This window comes from Xenopus tropicalis, chromosome 7 (genome assembly GCF_000004195.4).
Source record: "Xenopus tropicalis strain Nigerian chromosome 7, UCB_Xtro_10.0, whole genome shotgun sequence".
NCBI lineage: Eukaryota > Metazoa > Chordata > Amphibia > Anura > Pipidae > Xenopus > Xenopus tropicalis.
Genome location: NC_030683.2, coordinates 132896082 through 132918012, shown reverse-complemented (window position 1 = coordinate 132918012; position 21931 = coordinate 132896082). Strand labels below are relative to the sequence as shown.

The 21931-nt window shown below is 59.5% G+C and overlaps 1 protein-coding gene across 2 annotated transcripts in view; it reads right to left on the bottom strand.

Moving 5' to 3' along the window:
• Window positions 1–21342, bottom strand: part of kif17 (kinesin family member 17) — a 29194-nt gene extending 7852 nt beyond the window's left edge. The window contains 10 exon segments of one of the 2 annotated variants that reach the window (NM_001097206.1): window positions 986–1211; window positions 1750–1877; window positions 2089–2138; window positions 3706–3853; window positions 7338–7420; window positions 9888–10340; window positions 10475–10664; window positions 18983–19084; window positions 19871–20017; window positions 20772–21342. In NM_001097206.1, the coding sequence (NP_001090675.1) occupies window positions 986–1211; window positions 1750–1877; window positions 2089–2138; window positions 3706–3853; window positions 7338–7420; window positions 9888–10340; window positions 10475–10664; window positions 18983–19084; window positions 19871–20017; window positions 20772–21002 (1758 nt within the window). In that variant the 5' untranslated portion in view covers window positions 21003–21342. 2 annotated transcript variants of the gene reach the window in all.
• Between the last annotated feature and the right edge of the window lie 589 nt (window positions 21343–21931).

The following is a 21931-nucleotide window of genomic DNA, read 5'->3' as shown; positions in this document are numbered from 1 at the left end:
GTAACAGTAACTGGGGGTATGGGGGCCGAGGGGTCAGTAACAGTAACTGGGGGTATGGGGGCCGAGGGGTCAGTAACAGTAACTGGGGGTATGGGGGGCCGAGGGGGTCAGTAACAGTAACTGGGGGTATGGGGGCCGAGGGGGTTCAGTAACAGTAACTGGGGGTATGGGGGCCGAGGGGGTTCAGTAACAGTAACTGGGGGTAATGGGGGCCGAGGGGGTCAGTAACAGTAACTGGGGGTATGGGGGCCGAGGGGGTCAGTAACAGTAACTGGGGGTATGGGGGCCGAGGGGGGTTCAGTAACAGTAACTGGGGGTATGGGGGCCGAGGGGGTCAGTAACAGTAACTGGGGGTATGGGGGCCGAGGGGGTCAGTAACTGGGGTATGGGGGCCGAGGGGGTCAGTAACTGGGGGTAGGAGGGGGTCGAGTAACAGTAACTGGGGGAAGGGGGCGGGGGGTCAGTAACAGTAACAGGGGGAAGGGGGCGGGGGGTCAGTAACAGTAACTGGGGGTACAGGGGGCGGGGGGTCAGTAACAGTAACTGGGGGTAGGGGGGTCAGTAACAGTAACTGGGGGTACGGGGGTCAGTAACAGTAACTGGGGGTACGGGGGTCAGTAACAGTAACTGGGGGTACGGGGGTCAGTAACAGTAACTGGGGGTACGGGGGTCAGTAACAGTAACTGGGGGAAGGGGGCGGGGGGTCAGTAACAGTAACTGGGGGAAGGGGGCGGGGGGTCAGTAACAGTAACTGGGGGAAGGGGGCGGGGGGGACAGTAACTGGGGGATGGGGCGGGGGGGTCAGTAACAGTAACTGGGGGTACAGGGGGCGGGGGGGTCAGTAACAGTAACAGTAACTGGGGGTACGGGGGTCAGTAACAGTAACAGTAACTGGGGGTACGGGGGTCAGTAACTGGGGGTACGGGGGTCAGTAACTGGGGATACGGGGGGTTGGTTATGGGAATAGGGTTGGGGGGGCCCTTACCTTGTCCTGCAGTTTATCGAGGAGGCGGCTCTTGGCCTGCAGTTCCTCCTGGATGGACTCATAGACCCTGAGCAGCACCCGCTCGTTACTGTCCTCACTCTGCAGCGCCACCCGCAGCTCCTCCTTCCGCTCATCCGCGTATTTCTTGCGCCGCCGCCGCTTCTCCTTCAGGTCCTTGTTCTCTGCTTGTTCCCCCCCCACCACCTGCTGCTCCAGCATCTGCAGCCTGAAACGTACTGACCGTCACCCCAGCTGCACCCCCACTCTGTGTGGCACGGGGGCCCCCCTGTAATGTCTTTATGTGCCACTCACGTGTGTCACTGCTGTGAGTCCCAGATGGGAAGTTCCACCTTAGTGCCCCCCTGTGTGCGCTACCCCCGCCTTAGTGCCCCCCTGTGTGCGCTACCCCCGCCTTAGTGCCCCCCTGTGTGCGCTACCCCCGCCTTAGTGCCCCCCTGTGTGCGCTACCCCCGCCTTAGTGCCCCCCTGTGTGCGCTACCCCCGCCTTAGTGCCCCCCTGTGTGCGCTGCCCCCCTGTGTGCGCTACCCCCGCCTTAGTGCCCGCCTGTGTGCGCTACCCCCGCCTTAGTGCCCCCCTGTGTGCGCTACCCCCGCCTTAGTGCCCGCCTGTGTGCTGTGCCCCCAACTTAGTACCCACCTCTGTGTTTTGTACTACCCCTGCCTTAGTGCCCGCCTGTGTGCTGTGCCCCCGAGCAGAATGGGGGAAGAAGAGGGGTAACGAACCCCAACAAGTTGTTGCTTACCTGGCGAGCACGTTCTGAGGAGTGACATTTCGGGGGGGCTCCTTGGCAGGAAGGGTGGGTGCAACAAGGGTCTCCACATTGTCTGTGCCAACGCTATTGAGTTGTGGTGCCATCGGCAGCGGATCAGCCTGGGATGGGAAACAGAGCAATAGTGACGGGAGTGCGCGGCGCTGAGTGGGCAAATCTGCAGGCAAACCCAATGTGTGAGGGACCCAACACCCAGTGCGAGGGGCCTTCCTGCTCAGTTGGGTTTGTGGTTTTTCAAAAAAAACACGGAAAGTTCCCCTTTAAATAAAATGGAAGGTACAGTAGAACAGAGCATGTTTGTGTAGTACTTACCGGCTCCGACTCCCCGGCTGCGCCGCTGTCTGTAACGTCTCTTTCTGATGCTGCAAACAAAACAGGTTTTCCTTAGAGCGGCCGGCTGGCCAGTAACAGATAGGGGGGCTCTGTACCTCCTGGGGGAGTATGGTTTGTCCCAGTCTCCTTGCCTCACCCCCCCCCCCCCCCCCCCCCCCCCCCCCCCACACACACACACACACACACACCAGTTTAGTACAACCGGCTGTCACTGCTGCCCAACCAGCACCGGCCCAGTGAGAGACGGGCAATGGATCCAGGACTTGGGCCTGGGAGCAACATTGGTTCTGGTACTGTACAGCCTTAATGGGGCTATGGACTGGGACAGGACAGTCGTCATTACCTTATTGTCGAGCCGTTACTCGGTTCCCCCGGGGAACAGAGAGCCGTTACACGGTTCCCCCGGGGAACAGAGAGCCGTTACACGGTTCCCCCGGGGAACAGAGAGCCGTTACACGGTTCCCCCGGGGAACAGAGAGCCGTTACACGGTTCCCCCGGGGAACAGAGAGCCGTTACACGGCCCGTGCCTGAATACTCCATACTCCTATCTGGTAGAATTAAGTCTAAAACAACTGGACTTTTATGAGTTTTTTGGAAAATGTTTCACCCTCATCCGAGTGGCTTCTTCAGTTCAAATGGCTGGTAGGGAATTCCCCGGCATTTAACCCCTTGAGGGTAGTACAGTCACAGGTATCCAATCACAATGGTTCCATTGAACTTATTCAGTTAGGTGTTGACTGAAACTGACATGGGGAAGAAGGTTCCAGTCACAATAGTATCAGGATTCTCAGTGAGGCAGGGGTTAATCCTTCAGTACATGCCTGGGAGTGTGAAACCGCCTGGGTAAGAATTGTATGTTACTGACAAGCGGTGTCGCAGGCCCCCCCACTCTGTTCAGGGATGGTATATTTCAGGCTGGTATAAATGGCCTCTTTCCCACTCTTGGGTTTCCTGTATAATATTCACGTCCCCCCCATTTGATAACTATGGCACAGTCCAAAAATGCCAGTTTCCTGTCTCTCACACCTTCCCTTCTGAATGTGATGTTTTTGTCCAGCGAGTTTGTGTGTTCAGTGAAGGCTGGAACCCCATGGGTTTTACTTCTGACCCAGTGTCACCCACGTATCTGACCCAATGACTTGGTGCTGTTCCCTTGAAGGTGTCCAGGGTTCTTTTCCACCTCTTCCATGTAAAAGTTCGCTTGTACTGCCCTCAAGGGTTAAATACCGGGGAATTCCCTACCAGCCATTTGAACTGAAGAAGCCACTCTGATGAGGGTGAAACGTTTTCAAGAAAAAAAAACTCAGAAAAGTCCAGTTGATTAGACTTAATTCTACTAGATACTGTATATCCTGGGCTGGGTGAATGGGAATCTCTATAGATACTCCTTACTCCTATAAACTGTAGCACTGAGGCTGCCGGGGGGGCAGTTGCATGTGTTTCTATGGACACAGAAGGTTTCCAGTTGGTAAGTAGAGTTGCACTACTCTCAGTGAATACAACAGACCAATTCCCCCCCCCCAGCCCCGGGGTGCTTCCCTGTAGGGCAGACTCCCCCCTAGGGCACGGCGCAGGGACACACCCCCAAGCATCACCTGATCTGTTCCTGAGGTCGTGCTCCATGCTGGCCCGCTGCTGGTCATACGTGGTGCGCAGGTCACTGATGTCCTTCTCCAGCCGCACCCGCGACTTCTGCTCCGCCTCATAATCCGCTAGGAGCTGCGCAAACCTCTCCTCGTATTCCTGTGGGGGGGGGGGGCACAAACCTGGATTAGAGGGGAGCCCAAACCAGAGAAAACCCGCAGGTACAGCAGGAACCCTGGGAGCACCCAAGGGTGCAAAGGGAAAGGTCTGTTTGCTGATATAAATCCCCCCCGAGCTTCCATTATGTGTTGTTATCCTGATATTGGGCACCCCCCCCCCCGAGCACCGGCCCTGGTAACTGCAGCTCCTCTGTCTTGTGCCCCCCCCCCCACCACTTTGCCTTCTACCAAATGTACATATCCTATATACACAGCCCCGCCTCTCCTATATGCACGGCCCCGCCTTTCCTATATGCAGGGTCCTGCCTATCCTACATGCACAGCCCCGCCTATCCTATATGCACGGTCCCGCCTATCCTATATGCACGGTCCCGCCTTTCCTATATGCACGGTCCCGCCTATCCTATATGCACGGCCCCGCCTATCCTATATGCACGGTCCCGCCTATCCTATATGCACGGTCCCGCCTATCCTATATGCACGGCCCCGCCTATCCTACATGCACGGTCCCGCCTATCCTATATGCACGGTCCCGCCTTTCCTATATGCACGGTCCCGCCTATCCTATATGCACAGCCCCGCCTTTCCTATATACACAGCCTCGGCTATCCTATATGCATGGTCCCGCCTTTCCTATATGCACGGTCCCGCCTTTCCTATATGCACGGTCCCGCCTTTCCTATATGCACGGTCCCGCCTTTCCTATATGCACGGTCCCGCCTATTCTATATGCACAGCCCAATATGCACGGTCCCGCCTTTTCTATATGCATGGTCCCTCCTGTCCTATATGCACAGCCCCATATGCACGGTCCCGCCTATCCTATATGCACGGTCCCGCCTATCCTATATGCACGGTCCTGCCTATCCTATATGCACGGTCCCGCCTATCCTATATGCACGGTCCCGCCTTTCCTATATGCACGGTCCCGCCTATCCTATATGCACAGCCCCGCCTTTCCTATATGCACGGTCCCGCCTATCCTATATGCACGGTCCCGCCTTTCCTATATGCACGGTCCCGCCTATCCTATATGCACGGTCCCGCCTTTCCTATATGCACGGTCCCGCCTTTCCTATATGCACGGTCCCGCCTTTCCTATATGCACGGTCCCGCCTTTCCTATATGCACGGTCCCGCCTATCCTATATGCACAGCCCCATATGCACGGTCCCGCCTATCGTATATGCATGGCCCCGCCTTTCCTATATGCACGGTCCCGCCTATCCTATATGCAAAGCCCCGCCATTCCTATATGCATGGCCCCGCCTTTCCTATATGCACAGCCCCGCCTATCCTATATGCACAGCCCCGCCTATCCTATATGCACAGCCCCGCCATTCCTATATGCACGGCCCGCCTTTCCTATATGCACGGTCCCGCCTATCCTATATGCACGGTCCCGCCTATCCTATATGCACGGCCCCGCCTATCCTACATGCACGGTCCCGCCTATCCTATATGCACGGTCCCGCCTTTCCTATATGCACGGTCCCGCCTATCCTATATGCACAGCCCCGCCTTTCCTATATACACAGCCTCGGCTATCCTATATGCATGGTCCCGCCTTTCCTATATGCACGGTCCCGCCTTTCCTATATGCACGGTCCCGCCTTTCCTATATGCACGGTCCCGCCTTTCCTATATGCACGGTCCCGCCTATTCTATATGCACAGCCCAATATGCACGGTCCCGCCTTTTCTATATGCATGGTCCCTCCTGTCCTATATGCACAGCCCCATATGCACGGTCCCGCCTATCCTATATGCACGGTCCCGCCTATCCTATATGCACGGTCCCGCCTATCCTATATGCACGGTCCCGCCTATCCTATATGCACGGTCCCGCCTTTCCTATATGCACGGTCCCGCCTATCCTATATGCACAGCCCCGCCTTTCCTATATGCACGGTCCCGCCTATCCTATATGCACGGTCCCGCCTTTCCTATATGCACGGTCCCGCCTATCCTATATGCACGGTCCCGCCTTTCCTATATGCACGGTCCCGCCTTTCCTATATGCACGGTCCCGCCTTTCCTATATGCACGGTCCCGCCTTTCCTATATGCACGGTCCCGCCTATCCTATATGCACAGCCCCATATGCACGGTCCCGCCTATCGTATATGCATGGCCCCGCCTTTCCTATATGCACGGTCCCGCCTATCCTATATGCAAAGCCCCGCCATTCCTATATGCATGGCCCCGCCTTTCCTATATGCACAGCCCCGCCTATCCTATATGCACAGCCCCGCCTATCCTATATGCACAGCCCCGCCATTCCTATATGCACGGCCCGCCTTTCCTATATGCACGGTCCCGCCTATCCTATTTGCACGGTCCCGCCTATCCTATATGCACGGCCCCGCCTCTCCTATATACACAGCCCCGCCTCTCCTATATACACAGCCCCGCCTCTCCTATATACACAGCCCCGCCTCTCCTATATGCACTGCCCCGCCTCTCCTCTATGCACAGCCCCGCATATCCTCTATGCACAGCCCCGCCTCTCCTATATACACAGCCCCGCCTATCCTATATGCCACAGCCCCGCCTCGCCTTTCCTAATATACACAGCCCCGCCTCTCCTATATACACAGCCCCGCCTCTCCTATATACACAGCCCCGCCTCTCCTATATGCACTGCCCCGCCTCTCCTATATGCACTGCCCCGCCTCTCCTCTATACACAGCCCCGCCTCTCCTCTATACACAGCCCCGCCTCTCCTATATGCACAGCCCCGCCTCTCCTATATGCACAGCCCCGCCTATCCTATATGCACAGCCCCGCCTCGCCTCTCCTAATATACACAGCCCCGCCTCTCCTATATGCACTGCCCCGCCTCTCCTATAGGCACTGCCCCACCTCTCTTATAGGCACTGCCCCGCCTCTCCTATAGGCACTGCCCCGCCTCTCCTATAGGCACTGCCCCGCCTCTCCTCTGTGCACAGCCCCGCATATCCTCTGTGCACAGCCCCGCATATCCTCTGTGCACAGCCCCGCATATCCTCTATGCACAGCCCCGCATATCCTCTATGCACAGCCCCGCCTCTCCTATATGCACAGCCCCGCCTATCCTATATGCACAGCCCCGCCTCTCCTATATGCACTGCCCCGCCTCTCCTCTATACACAGCCCCGCCTCTCCTCTATACACAGCCCCGCCTCTCCTCTATACACAGCCCCGCCTCTCCTCTATACACAGCCCCACCTCTCCTCTATACACAGCCCCACCTCTCCTCTATACACAGCCCCACCTCTCCTCTATACACAGCCCCACCTCTCCTCTATACACAGCCCCACCTCTCCTCTATACACAGCCCCACCTTTCCTATATGCACAGCCCCGCATATCCTATATACACAGCCCCGCCTATCCTATATGCACAGCCCCGCCTCTCCTATATACACAGCCCCGCCTCTCCTATATACACAGCCCCGCTCTGCCCTCCTGGGTGGGTGCAATTACCTGCCGGATGAGGCGTTTCTCCACCTCCATGTCACTTTCAGACCCGCCCCTGCGTGCTTTGGGCACTGCACATCTCTCCAGCCCTGGGGGATAAGCAACACATCATGTGATCAGAGGCTTGGCATGGGGGGGGCACTTATTGTTGCAACTGTACTTGCTACTAAAGTCTGTGCCCCCTGTGTATAATAGCATGGGAAAGAAATAGTTAAATGTGAAGTAACATTTTCCCATTATGGAGTTAAGGAAAAACATGGTGCTGCTGTAGTGTATGTTGTGTTGCTGGGCTGCTCTCCTTCCCATGGTCAGACTAGGGGAGAGGCCTGATTGGGTGTGTGACTGCATATATATGTACCACTAGGTGGCTTTGCACCAGTTGGAGGAGGTAAGAGACAAGACAAGTCGCAGGGCAAGAGACAAGTCGCGGGGCAAGAGACAAGTCGCGGGGCAAGAGACAAGTCGCGGGGCAAGAGACAAGTCACGGGGCAAGAGACCAGTCGCAGGGTAAGAGACAAGTGGCAGGGTAAGAGACAAGTGGCAGGGTAAGAGACAAGTCCCAGGGTAAGAGACCAGTCACAGGGTAAGAGACCAGTCACAGGGTAAGAGACAAGTCACAGGGTAAGAGACAAGTCGCAGGGTAAGAGACAAGTCGCAGGGTAAGAGACAAGTCGCAGGGTAAGAGACCAGTCGCAGGGTAAGAGACAAGTCACAGGGTAAGAGACAAGTGGCAGGGTAAGAGACAAGTGGCAGGGTAAGAGACAAGTGGCAGGGTAAGAGACCAGTCGCAGGGTAAGAGACAAGTCCCAGGGTAAGAGACAAGTCCCAGGGTAAGAGACAAGTCCCAGGGTAAGAGACAAGTCCCAGGGTAAGAGACCAGTCACAGGGTAAGAGACCAGTCACAGGGTAAGAGACAAGTCACAGGGTAAGAGACAAGGCGCAGGGTAAGAGACAAGTGGCAGGGTAAGAGACCAGTCATAGGGTAAGAGACCAGTCACAGGGTAAGAGACAAGTCACAGGGTAAGAGACAAGTCAAGGGTAAGAGACAAGTCGCAGGGTAAGAGACAAGTGGCAGGGTAAGAGACAAGGCGCAGGGTAAGGAGACAAGGCGCAGGGGTAAAGGAGACAAGTGGCAGGGTAAGAGACAAGTGGCAGGGTAAGAGACAAGTCCCAGGGTAAGAGACCAGTCGCAGGGTAAGAGACAAGTCGCAGGGTAAGAGACAAGTCGCAGGGTAAGAGACAAGTCGCAGGGTAAGAGACAAGTCGCAGGGTAAGAGACAAGTCGCAGGGTAAGAGACAAGTCGCAGGGTAAGAGACCAGTCGCAGGGTAAGAGACCAGTCGCAGGGTAAGAGACAAGTCGCAGGGTAAGAGACAAGTGGCAGGGTAAGAGACAAGTGCAGGGTAAGAGACAAGTCGCAGGGTAAGAGACAAGTCCCAGGTAAGGACAGTCCCAGGTAAGAGACAAGTCCCAGGGTAAGAGACAAGTCCCAGGGTAAGAGACAAGTCCCAGGGTAAGAGACAAGTCCCAGGGTAAGAGACAAGTCCCAGGGTAAGAGACCAGTCACAGGGTAAGAGACCAGTCACAGGGTAAGAGACAAGTCACAGGGTAAGAGACAAGGCGCAGGGTAAGAGACAAGTGGCAGGGTAAGAGACCAGTCACAGGGTAAGAGACCAGTCACAGGGTAAGAGACAAGTCACAGGGTAAGAGACAAGTCACAGGGTAAGAGACAAGTGGCAGGGTAAGAGACAAGTCGCAGGGTAAGAGACAAGGCGCAGGGTAAGAGACAAGTGGCAGGGTAAGAGACAAGTGGCAGGGTAAGAGACAAGTCCCAGGGTAAGAGACCAGTCACAGGGTAAGAGACAAGTCACAGGGTAAGAGACAAGTCGCAGGGTAAGAGACAAGTGGCAGGGTAAGAGACAAGTGGCAGGGTAAGAGACAAGTGGCAGGGTAAGAGACCAGTGGCAGGGTAAGAGACAAGCCGCAGGGCAAGAGACAAGGCGCAGGGTAAGAGACCAGTCCCAGGGTAAGAGACCAGTCGCAGGGTAAGAGACAAGGCGCAGGGTAAGAGACAAGTGGCAGGGTAAGAGACAAGGCGCAGGGTAAGAGACAAGTCGCAGGGTAAGAGACAAGTGGCAGGGTAAGAGACAAGTGGCAGGGTAAGAGACAAGTGGCAGGGTAAGAGACAAGGCGCAGGGTAAGAGACAAGGCGCAGGGTAAGAGACAAGGCGCAGGGTAAGAGACAAGGCGCAGGGTAAGAGACAAGGCGCAGGGTAAGAGACAAGGCGCAGGGTAAGAGACAAGTGGCAGGGTAAGAGACAAGTGGCAGGGTAAGAGACAGTGCAGGTAGAGCAATGGCAGGGTTAAGAGACAAGTGGCAGGGTAAGAGACAAGGCGCAGGGTAAGAGACAAGGCGCAGGGTAAGAGACAAGGCGCAGGGTAAGAGACAAGGCGCAGGGTAAGAGACAAGGCGCAGGGTAAGAGACAAGGCGCAGGGTAAGAGACAAGGCGCAGGGTAAGAGACAAGGCGCAGGGTAAGAGACAAGTGGCCCTGTACCTGGGGAGTCTCGGGGCCCGTTCTGTTCCAGTAGGAGGGACTTGAGCTGCTTGATCTCGTCCTGGTACTGGCGCAGCAGGGCATCCTTGGGATCCTCGTTGATGCGGGGCTTGTTGCGGATGCTCTTGGCACGGTTGGCATAGCGCAGGGTGCTGAGGCTCTCGTCGTAGTTATTGTCGGCGGGGGAGAGACAGGCCACCATGAGGGTCTTGGTGTTGCCCCCCAGGGAGTCCTGCAGCAGGCGGGTCAGTTTGGAGTCCCTGTAGGGAATGTGCTTGGATTTGCCGTCCACTAGCGCCGAGATGACGTTGCCCAGAGCGGAGAGGGAGAGGTTAATCTTAGTGGCCTCCTTAAGGCGCTCCCCCGTGGCCCCGGTTTTAGCCTGACGCTCACTGCCGGCCAGATCCACTAGATTCAGCTTCCCTGCCCGCAGGTGATCCTTTCCATTGTCATCTGCAAGAATACAGGGGCATCTTATGGCACCAACGATCCCCCTATAGGATCCCCCACCAATCCGCCCATTCACACTCACAGATCCCCTTACAGGATCCCCCACCCCACTCACAGATCCCCAGTAGATCCCCTACCAGTAGAGCAGATCTCTATGTTTATGGTGAAGATGGAGTGTGAGCGGGAGGAGTCCTTGTTCATGAGAGTGTACCCCACGGAGCGGTTCCCCCAGCCGATCTCCATGATCTTCTCACACTCGGTCACACTGTGCACTGTATGTAGGGAGAGATCCCTCACGTACACCCCCCGCTCTGGGTGCTCCTTCAGCTGCAATGGGAGGAATCCAGTGAGGGTGCTGGGGGTGCCTAGTGAGTACTGGGGGGCTGCATGTATCCTGGGGTGCTGGGGGTTCCACGTGAGTACTGGGGGGCTGCGTGTATCCTGGGGTGCTGGGGGTGCCACGTGAGTACTGGGGGGCTGCGTGTATCCTGGGGTGCTGGGGGTGCCACGTGAGTACTGGGGGGCTGCGTGTATCCTGGGGGTGCTGAGGGTGCCACGTGAGTACTGGGGGGCTGCGTGTATCCTGGGGTGCTGGGGGTGCCTAGTGAGTACTGGGGGGCTGCATGTATCCTGGGGTGCTGCGTGTATCCTGGGGTGCTGGTGGGTGCCCAGTGAGTACTGAGGATCAGCATGTATCCTGGGGTGCTGGGGGTGCCTAGTGAGTACTGGGGGGCTGCGTGTATCCTGGGGTGCTGGGGGTGCCTAGTGAGTACTGGGGGGCAGCGTGTATCCTGGGGTGCTGGTGGGTGCCTAGTGAGTACTGGGGGGCTGCGTGTATCCTGGGTTGCTGGGGGTGCCTAGTGAGTACTGGGGGGCTGCGTGTATCCTGGGTTGCTGGGGGTGCCTAGTGAGTACTGGGGGGCTGCGTGTATCCTGGGTTGCTGGGGGTGCCAAGTGAGTACTGGGGGGCTGCGTGTATCCTGGGGTGCTGGTGGGTGCCTAGTGAGTACTGGGGGGCAGCGTGTATCCAGGGGTGCTTGGGGTGCCTAGTAAGTACTGAGGGTCAGCGTGTATCCTGGGGTGCTGGGGGTGCCTAGTGAGTACTGGGGGGCTGCATGTATCCTGGGGTGCTGGTGGGTGCCTAGTGAGTACTGGGGGGCTGTGTGTATCCTGGGGTGCTGGTGGGTGCCTAGTGAGTATTGGGGGGCTGCGTGTATCCTGGGGTGCTGGGGGTACCTAGTGAGTACTGGGGGGCAGCGTGTATCCTGGGTTGCTGGGGGTGCCTAGTGAGTACTGGGGGGCTGCGTGTATCCTGGGTTGCTGGGGGTGCCAAGTGAGTACTGGGGGGCTGCATGTATCCTGGGGTGCTGGTGGGTGCCTAGTGAGTACTGGGGGGCAGCGTGTATCCAGGGGTGCTTGGGGTGCCTAGTAAGTACTGAGGGTCAGCGTGTATCCTGGGGTGCTGGGGGTGCCTAGTGAGTACTGGGGGGCTGCATGTATCCTGGGGTGCTGGTGGGTGCCTAGTGAGTACTGGGGGGCTGTGTGTATCCTGGGGTGCTGGTGGGTGCCTAGTGAGTATTGGGGGCTGCGTGTATCCTGGGGTGCTGGGGGTACCTAGTGAGTACTGGGGGGCTGCGTGTATCCTGGGGTGCTGGTGGGTGCCTAGTGAGTACTGGGGGGCTGCGTGTATCCTGGGTGCTGGGGGTGCCACGTGAGTACTGGGGGGCTGCGTGTATCCTGGGGTGCTGGGGGTGCCACGTGAGTACTGGGGGGCTGCGTGTATCCTGGGGTGCTGGGGGTGCCTAGTGAGTACTGGGGGGCTGCATGTATCCTGGGGTGCTGCGTGTATCCTGGGGTGCTGGTGGGTGCCCAGTGAGTACTGAGGATCAGCATGTATCCTGGGGTGCTGGGGGTGCCTAGTGAGTACTGGGGGGCTGCGTGTATCCTGGGGTGCTGGGGGTGCCTAGTGAGTACTGGGGGGCAGCATGTATCCTAGGGTGCTGGTAGGTGCCTAGTGAGTATTGGGGGGCTGCGTGTATCCTGGGGTGCTAGGGGTGCCTAGTGAGTACTGGGGGGCAGCGTGTATCCTGGGGTGCTGGTGGGTGCCTAGTGAGTACTGGGGGGCTGCGTGTATCCTGGGTTGCTGGGGGTGCCTAGTGAGTACTGGGGGGCTGCGTGTATCCTGGGTTGCTGGGGGTGCCTAGTGAGTACTGGGGGGCTGCGTGTATCCTGGGTTGCTGGGGGTGCCAAGTGAGTACTGGGGGGCTGCGTGTATCCTGGGGTGCTGCATGTATCCTGGGGTGCTGGTGGGTGCCTAGTGAGTACTGGGGGCAGCGTGTATCCTGGGGTGCTGGGGGTGCCTAGTGAGTACTGGGGGGCTGCATGTATCCTGGGGTGCTGGTGGGTGCCTAGTGAGTACTGGGGGGCTGTGTGTATCCTGGGGTGCTGGTGGGTGCCTAGTGAGTATTGGGGGGCTGCGTGTATCCTGGGGTGCTGGGGGTACCTAGTGAGTACTGGGGGGCTGCGTGTATCCTGGGGTGCTGGTGGGTGCCTAGTGAGTACTGGGGGGCTGCGTGTATCCTGGGTTGCTGGGGTGCCTAGTGAGTACTGGGGGGCTGCGTGTATCCTGGGTTGCTGGGGGTGCCTAGTGAGTACTGGGGGGCTGCGTGTATCCTGGGTTGCTGGGGGTGCCTAGTGAGTACTGGGGGGGCTGCGTGTATCCTGGGTTGCTGGGGGTGCCTAGTGAGTACTGAGGGTCAGCGTGTATCCTGGGGTGCTGGGGGTGCCTAGTGAGTACTGGGGGGCTGCGTGTATCCTGGGTTGCTGGGGTGCCTAGTGAGTACTGGGGGGGCTGCGTGTATCCTGGGTTGCTGGGGGTGCCTAGTGAGTACTGGGGGGCTGCGTGTATCCTGGGTTGCTGGGGGTGCCTAGTGAGTACTGGGGGGCTGCGTGTATCCTGGGGTGCTGCGTGTATCCTGGGGTGCTGGTGGGTGCCTAGTGAGTACTGGGGGCAGCGTGTATCCTGGGTGCTTGGGGTGCCTAGTAAGTACTGAGGGTCAGCGTGTATCCTGGGGTGCTGGGGGTGCCTAGTGAGTACTGGGGGGCTGCATGTATCCTGGGGTGCTGGGGGTGCCTAGTGAGTACAGGGGGGGCTGCGTGTATCCTGGGGTGCTGGTGGGTGCCTAGTGAGTATAGGGGGGCTGCGTGTATCCTGGGGTGCTAGGGGTACCTAGTGAGTACTGGGGGGCAGCGTGTATCCTGGGGTGCTGGTGGGTGCCTAGTGAGTACTGGGGGGCTGCGTGTATCCTGGGTTGCTGGGGGTGCCTAGTGAGTACTGGGGGGCTGTGTGTATCCTGGGTTGCTGGGGGTGCCTAGTGAGTACTGGGGGGCTGCGTGTATCCTGGGTTGCTGGGGGTGCCTAGTGAGTACTGGGGGCTGCGTGTATCCTGGGGTGCTGGTGGTGCCTAGTGAGTACTGGGGGCTGCATGTATCCTGGGGTGCTGGTGGGTGCCTAGTGAGTACTGGGGGGCAGCGTGTATCCTGGGGTGCTGGGGGTGCCTAGTGAGTACTGGGGGGCTGCATGTATCCTGGGGTGCTGGTGGGTGCCTAGTGAGTACTGGGGGGCTGTGTGTATCCTGGGGTGCTGGTGGGTGCCTAGTGAGTATTGGGGGGCTGCGTGTATCCTGGGGTGCTGGGGGTACCTAGTGAGTACTGGGGGGCTGCGTGTATCCTGGGGTGCTGGTGGGTGCCTAGTGAGTACTGGGGGCTGCGTGTATCCTGGGTTGCTGGGGGTGCCTAGTGAGTACTGGGGGGCTGCGTGTATCCTGGGTTGCTGGGGGTGCCTAGTGAGTACTGGGGGGCTGCGTGTATCCTGGGTTGCTGGGGGTGCCTAGTGAGTACTGGGGGGCTGCGTGTATCCTGGGTTGCTGGGGGTGCCTAGTGAGTACTGAGGGTCAGCGTGTATCCTGGGGTGCTGGGGGTGCCTAGTGAGTACTGGGGGGCTGCGTGTATCCTGGGTTGCTGGGGTGCCTAGTGAGTACTGGGGGCTGCGTGTATCCTGGGTTGCTGGGGGTGCCTAGTGAGTACTGGGGGGCTGCGTGTATCCTGGGTTGCTGGGGGTGCCTAGTGAGTACTGGGGGGCTGCGTGTATCCTGGGGTGCTGCGTGTATCCTGGGGTGCTGGTGGGTGCCTAGTGAGTACTGGGGGGCAGCGTGTATCCTGGGGTGCTTGGGGTGCCTAGTAAGTACTGAGGGTCAGCGTGTATCCTGGGGTGCTGGGGGTGCCTAGTGAGTACTGGGGGGCTGCATGTATCCTGGGGTGCTGGGGGTGCCTAGTGAGTACAGGGGGCTGCGTGTATCCTGGGGTGCTGGTGGGTGCCTAGTGAGTATAGGGGGGCTGCGTGTATCCTGGGGTGCTAGGGGTACCTAGTGAGTACTGGGGGGCAGCGTGTATCCTGGGGTGCTGGTGGGTGCCTAGTGAGTACTGGGGGGCTGCGTGTATCCTGGGTTGCTGGGGGTGCCTAGTGAGTACTGGGGGGCTGTGTGTATCCTGGGTTGCTGGGGGTGCCTAGTGAGTACTGGGGGGCTGCGTGTATCCTGGGTTGCTGGGGGTGCCTAGTGAGTACTGGGGGGCTGCGTGTATCCTGGGGTGCTGGTGGGTGCCTAGTGAGTACTGGGGGGCAGCGTGTATCCTGGGGTGCTTGGGGTGCCTAGTAAGTACTGAGGGTCAGCGTGTATCCTGGGGTGCTGGGGTGCCTAGTGAGTACTGGGGGGCTGCATGTATCCTGGGGTGCTGGGGGTGCCTAGTGAGTACTGGGGGGCTGCGTGTATCCTGGGGTGCTGGTGGGTGCCTAGTGAGTATTGGGGGGCTGCGTGTATCCTGGGGTGCTGGGGGTACCTAGTGAGTACTGGGGGGCTGCGTGTATCCTGGGTTGCTGGTGGGTGCCTAGTGAGTACTGGGGGGCTGCGTGTATCCTGGGTTGCTGGGGGGTGCCTAGTGAGTACTGGGGGGCTGCGTGTATCCTGGGGTGCTGGGGGTGCCTAGTGAGTACTGGGGGGCTGCGTGTATCCTGGGGTGCTGGGGGTGCCTAGTGAGTACTGGGGGGCTGCGTGTATCCTGGGGTGCCTAGTGAGTACTGAGGATCAGCGTGTATCCTGGGGTACTGGTGGGTGCCTAGTGAGTACTGGGGGGCTGCATGTATCCTGGGGTGCTGGGGGTGCCTAGTGAGTACTGGGGGGCAGCATGTATCCTGGGGTGCTGGTGGGTGCCTAGTGAGTACTGGGGGGCTGTGCGTATCCTGGGGGGCTGGTGGGTGCCTAGTGAGTACTGGGGGGCTGCATGTATCCTGGGGTGCTGGTGGGTGCCTAGTGAGTACTGGGGGGCTGCATGTATCCTGGGGTGCTGGTGGGTGCCTAGTGAGTACTGGGGGGCTGTGCGTATCCTGGGGTGCTGGTGGGTGCCTAGTGAGTACTGGGGGGCTGCATGTATCCTGGGGGGCTGGTGGGTGCCTAGTGAGTACTGGGGGGCTGCGTGTATCCTGGGGTGCTGGTGGGTGCCTAGTGAGTACTGGGGGGCTGCATGTATCCTGGGGTGCTGGTGGGTGCCTAGTGAGTACTGGGGGGCTGCGTGTATCCTGGGGTGCTGGGGGTGCCTAGTGAGTACTGGGGGGCTGCGTGTATCCTGGGGTGCTGGTGGGTGCCTAGTGAGTACTGGGGGGCAGCATGTATCCTGGGGTGCTGGGGGTGCCTAGTGAGTATTGGGAGGCAGCGTGTATCCTGCGGTGCTGGGGGTGCCCAGTGAGTATTGGGGGGCAGCGTGTATCCTAGGGTGCTGGTGGGTGCCTAGTGAGTACTGGGGGGCTGTGCGTATCCTGGGGGGCTGGTGGGTGCCTAGTGAGTACTGGGGGGCTGCATGTATCCTGGGGTGCTGGTGGGTGCCTAGTGAGTACTGGGGGGCTGCATGTATCCTGGGGTGCTGGTGGGTGCCTAGTGAGTACTGGGGGGCTGTGCGTATCCTGGGGTGCTGGTGGGTGCCTAGTGAGTACTGGGGGGCTGCATGTATCCTGGGGGGCTGGTGGGTGCCTAGTGAGTACTGGGGGGCTGCGTGTATCCTGGGGTGCTGGTGGGTGCCTAGTGAGTACTGGGGGGCTGCATGTATCCTGGGGTGCTGGTGGGTGCCTAGTGAGTACTGGGGGGCTGCGTGTATCCTGGGGTGCTGGGGGTGCCTAGTGAGTACTGGGGGGCTGCGTGTATCCTGGGGTGCTGGTGGGTGCCTAGTGAGTACTGGGGGGCAGCATGTATCCTGGGGTGCTGGGGGTGCCTAGTGAGTATTGGGAGGCAGCGTGTATCCTGCGGTGCTGGGGGTGCCCAGTGAGTATTGGGGGGCAGCGTGTATCCTAGGGTGCTGGTGGGTGCCTAGTGAGTATTGGGGGCTGCGTGTATCCTGGGGTGCTATGGGTGCCTAGTGAGTACTGGGGGGCTGCGTGTATCCTGGGGTGCTGGGGGTGCCCAGTGAGTATTGGGGGGCAGCGTGTATCCTGGGGTGTTGGGGGTGCCTAGTGAGTACTGGGGGGCTGCGTGTATCCTGGGGTGCTGGGCGTGCCTAGTGAGTACTGGGGGGCTGCGTGTATCCTGGGGTGCTGGTGGGTGCCTAGTGAGGACTGGGGGGCTGCGTGTATCCTGGGGTGCTGGCTGAGGGCACATGAGGCACTGGGGGGAGGGGCCCTATAACTATTTAGCCTGTGGGGGCCGTATATGCACAGTATGTGGAAGGGCCCGGGGCAGGAGTACCAGACCCAGTAGGGGGTACCAGTCGGATCGGATTCCATGCAGAACATTAGGCTTAACCCTGTAAGAGCCAGTAAGTACCTGCAAATGGTGAATTTGATCCAATGATCCAATCAAATTGCATAGGAGGAAGGGAAGAGGGGAAGCCACTGGCACTTCCTATTGGCCGGCCAACTATATGCTGGGTCACAGGCCAACGCCTAATAACCCCAAATATAACCAAGAACTGAGGGAGGAGCCTGTATTTATAACTGAACCCTGTGGGTCAGAACCAGAGCCCAAAACCCCCACAAATCCGTTGGCTGTGAGAAGGGACGAGAGGCGACAGGGAGTCCTGTGTTTGTTACTATAGCAACTGCCACGCATCCCCTGCAATGCACTCACTCCCCGTAGCCCTGGAAACGGCCCTTATAGAATGGGAAACAAAGGTTGGGCTTTTCCCACCGACCCCTTCCCTGGGGCTGTATGTGGGGCCAGCGCTACACAGAGGAAGGAATATACAGGGGAACGGGCCATGGCTGGTAACATAAAAGCAAAACTAGTGGGGCCAACCTGCTCCTAAAGGGCTAAGGCCAACCGGCTACTGAGGGCTGGGGACAACCAACTCCTAAAGGGCTAAGGCCAACCGGCTACTGAGGGCTAAGGCCAACCTGCTCCTAAAGGGCTAAGGCCAACCAGCTACTGAGGGCTAAGGCCAACCGGCTACTGAGGGCTGGGGACAACCAACTCCTAAAGGGCTAAGGCCAACCGGCTACTGAGGGCTAAGGCCAACTGGCTACTAAGGGCTAAGGCCAACTGGCTACTAAGGGCTAAGGCCAACAGGCTACTGAGGGATGGGGCCAACTGGCTACTGAGGGCTAAGGCCAACCGGCTACTGAGGGCTAAGGCCAACCGGCTACTGAGGGCTAAGGCCAACCGGCTACTGAGGGCTAAGGCCAACCGGCTACTGAGGGCTAAGGCCAACCGGCTACTGAGGGCTAAGGCCAACTGGCTACTGAGGGCTGGGGCCAACCAACTCCTAAAGGGCTAAGGCCAACTGGCTACTGAGGGCTAAGGCCAACTGGCTACTGAGGGCTAAGGCCAACCGGCTACTGAGGGCTAAGGCCAACTGGCTACTGAGGGCTGGGGTCAACCTGCTCCTAAAGGGCTAAGGCCAACCGGCTACTGAGGGCTAAGGCCAACAGGCTACTGAGGGATGGGGCCAACTGGCTACTGAGGGCTAAGGCCAACCGGCTACTGAGGGCTAAGGCCAACCGGCTACTGAGGGCTAAGGCCAACCAGCTACTCAGGCAGCAGGGGACACAGGGGCAGCAGGGGACACAGGGGCAGAAGGGGACACAGGGGACACAGGGGCAGCAGGGGACACAGGGGACACAGGGGCAGCAGGGGACACAGGGGCAGCAGGGGACACAGGGGCAGCAGGGGGCACAGGGGCAGCAGGGGACACAGGGGCAGCAGGGGACACAGGGGCAGCAGGGGGCACAGGGGCAGCAGGGGACACAGGGCAGCAGGGGGCACAGGGGCAGCAGGGGGCACAGGGGACACAGGGGCAGCAGGGGGCACGGGGCAGCAGGGGACACAGGGGCAGCAGGGGACACAGGGGCAGCAGGGGACACAGGGGCAGCAGGGGGCACAGGGGCAGCAGGGGGCACAGGGGCAGCAGGGGGCACAGGGGGCACAGGGGCCTAAGATTAGGTGAATTTAAGGGCAAGTAAAGGATTTTTAGAAAAAGGATTTGATTGGCCAGTCAGTAGCAGCACTTTCAAGCTGCAGCCCTACTGCTGAAGGCCACAGAGAATTGTGGGAGTTGTAGTTCAACAGGAGCCACAGGTTCCATCCCCCACTGCCCCAATCCGGTACCTCCAGCTTCTGCTTCGGGTCGGCCCCCAGCAAATCCCTGATCTCCTCGTTGTAGATCTCCAGGTAGGAGGCTCTGACCAGGAACTTGGTGTTCTCAGCGCACTGGAACGAGAGTGAGAGGCGTCAGCTGTGCCCCAGGGGCCCCCCAGCACCCCAACTGCCCCGGCACATAGGGCCCCCAGCACCCCAACTGCACCCCACATAGGGCCCCGCACCCCCCAACTGCACCCCACATAGGGCCCCGCACACCCCAACTGCACCCCACATAGGCCCCCGCACCCCACATAGGGCCCCGCACCCCCCAACTGCACCCCACATAGGGCCCAGCACCCCCCAACTGCACCCCACATAGGGCCCCGCACACCCCAACTGCACCCCACATAGGGCCCCGCACCCCAACTGCACCCCACATAGGGCCCCGCACCCCCCAACTGCACCCCACATAGGGCCCTGTGCCCCCCAACTGCACCCCACATAGGGCCCCCAGAACCCCAACTGCCCCGGCACATAGGGCCCTGCACCCCCCAACTGCACCCCACATAGGGCCCTGCGCCCCAACTGCACCCCACATAGGGCCCCGCGCCCCAACCGCACCGGCACATAGGGCCCCCAGAACCCCAACTGCACTGGCACATAGGGCCCCCAGCACCCCAACTGCACCGGCACATAGGGCCCCCAGCACCCCAACTGCACCGGCACATAGGGCCCCCAGCACCCCAACTGCACCGGCACATAGGGCCCCCAGCACCCCAACTGCACCGGCACATAGGGCCCCCAGCACCCCAACTGCACTGGCAAATAGGGCCCCCAGCACCCCAACTGCACAGGCACATAGGGCCCCCAGAACCCCAACTGCACAGGCACATAGGGCCCCGTGCCAACTCTTACCTGGATACTCTCAAAGATGTGCTCAAATGCCCTCGGGATGATGCCCCGTTGGGAAGGTGGCTCCGGGACTCCCTGCATGCTGAACGACTTCCCGCTGCCCGTCTGTCCGTAAGCGAAGATGGTTCCATTGTACCCCTCTGTCACCCCCTGGGGCACAAACACACTGCCTGAGAGAGAGAATGGGCCCCCCTAATGCCCCACAGGGGTCAGTACTAGGGGCAGGAAGTACAGAGAATCAGAGCTCTGTACCTGGGTAAGTACTGGGGGGAGATTGGATTCACTTACCCAGGGGGAGGTTCCTGCCTGACCATGGGAAAGAGAGCAGCCCAGGAGCAGGAATTACAGAGAATCAGAGCTCTGTACCTGGGTAAGTACTGGGGGGAGATTGGATTCACTTACCCAGGGGGAGGTTCCTGCCTGACCATGGGAAAGAGAGCAGCCCAGGAGCAGGAATTACAGAGAATCAGAGCTCTGTACCTGGGTAAGTACTGGGGGGAGATTGGATTCACTTACCCAGGGGGAGGTTCCTGCCTGACCATGGGAAAGAGAGCAGCCCAGGAGCAGGAAGTACAGAGAATCAGAGCTCTGTACCTGGGTAAGTACTGGGGGGAGATTGGATTCACTTACCCAGGGGGGGGTTCCTGCCTGACCATGGGAAAGAGAGCAGCCCAGGAGCAGGAAGTACAGAGAATCAGAGCTCTGTACCTGGGTAAGTACTGGGGGGAGATTGGATTCACTTACCCAGGGGGAGGTTCCTGCCTGACCATGGGAAAGAGAGCAGCCCAGGAGCAAGACGTAGAGAATCAGAGCTCTGTACCTGGATAAGTACTGGGGGCAGAGGAAAATAGGGAGTGGGGTAAGTTGGGGTGCATGTTACACACAGTAGGGCAGTTGCACTCACCTCCACCAAAGGATACCCAATCTCATTGTAGATCTGCTCAGTGCAATGCTCCGTATAATAAGCCCCATCAAAGGTGAATTGTTTGGGGGTCTCATCGCCCCCCTCGGGTTTCCTAATAAAGCACTGCCCCCGGCTGCTGTCCATAGTGATGACAAACTGGCAGTTCATGTCGCGCTCCCTGGAGTTCATGGGGCGGCAGCGCACCACCACCTTCACACACTCGGAGGCCATGTTGGCAGCAGATGGGCAGGAGCTCAGAGTTAGCCCAGTGGCATTACCTGCAGCCCCCTGGCATCCCTGCCCCTGTGTGGGCACAATCACAATGACAGAGGCCCAGAGTGTGCCAGTCACTGACCCAGGGCGACCCTCATGCACCCATCACCTGCCCCCCCCATGCAAAGTCACCAGGGGCTGGGGGTGCTCTGGGGGCAACATAGGTGCCCCTATTGGCAGGTAACGCCACCGGGTTTCATGGCTTTGTGCCCCGGCCCTCCTGGCACAAGCCTTCTATGCTTTGCCCCCACTGGGTACCCGTCTGTATATCTGCCCCCAGCCCCCTCCTACTTGGTGCCCGACTCCCTGTCTCTGAGCTCCTCAGGTTACTCTCTCTTTGCCCCCGACCGGTGCCCCCCTGGCCCCTCAATAGTTGCCCCCTGTCCCCTCAGTAGGTGCCCCCCTGTCCCCTCAGTAGGTGCCCCCCTGTCCCCTCAGTAGGTGCCCCCTGTCCCCTCAGTAGGTGCCCCCCTGTCCCCTCAGTAGGTGCCCCCTGTCCCCTCAGTAGGTGCCCCCCCTGTCCCCTCAGTAGGTGCCCCCTGTCCCCTCAGTAGGTGCCCCCCTGTCCCTCAGTAGGTGCCCCCTGTCCCCTCAGTAGGTGCCCCCCTGTCCCCTCAGTAGGTGCCCCCTGTCCCCTCAGTAGGTGCCCCCCCTGTCCCCTCAGTAGGTGCCCCCTGTCCCCTCAGTAGGTGCCCCCTGTCCCTCAGTAGGTGCCCCCTGTCCCCTCAGTAAGGTGCCCCCTGTCCCCTCAGTAGGTGCCCCCTGTCCCCTCAGTAGCCCCCTGTCCCCTCAGTAGGTGCCCCCCTGTCCCCTCAGTAGGTGCCCCCCTGTCCCCTCAGTAGGTGCCCCTGTCCCTCAGTAGGTGCCCCCCCTGTCCCCTCAGTAGG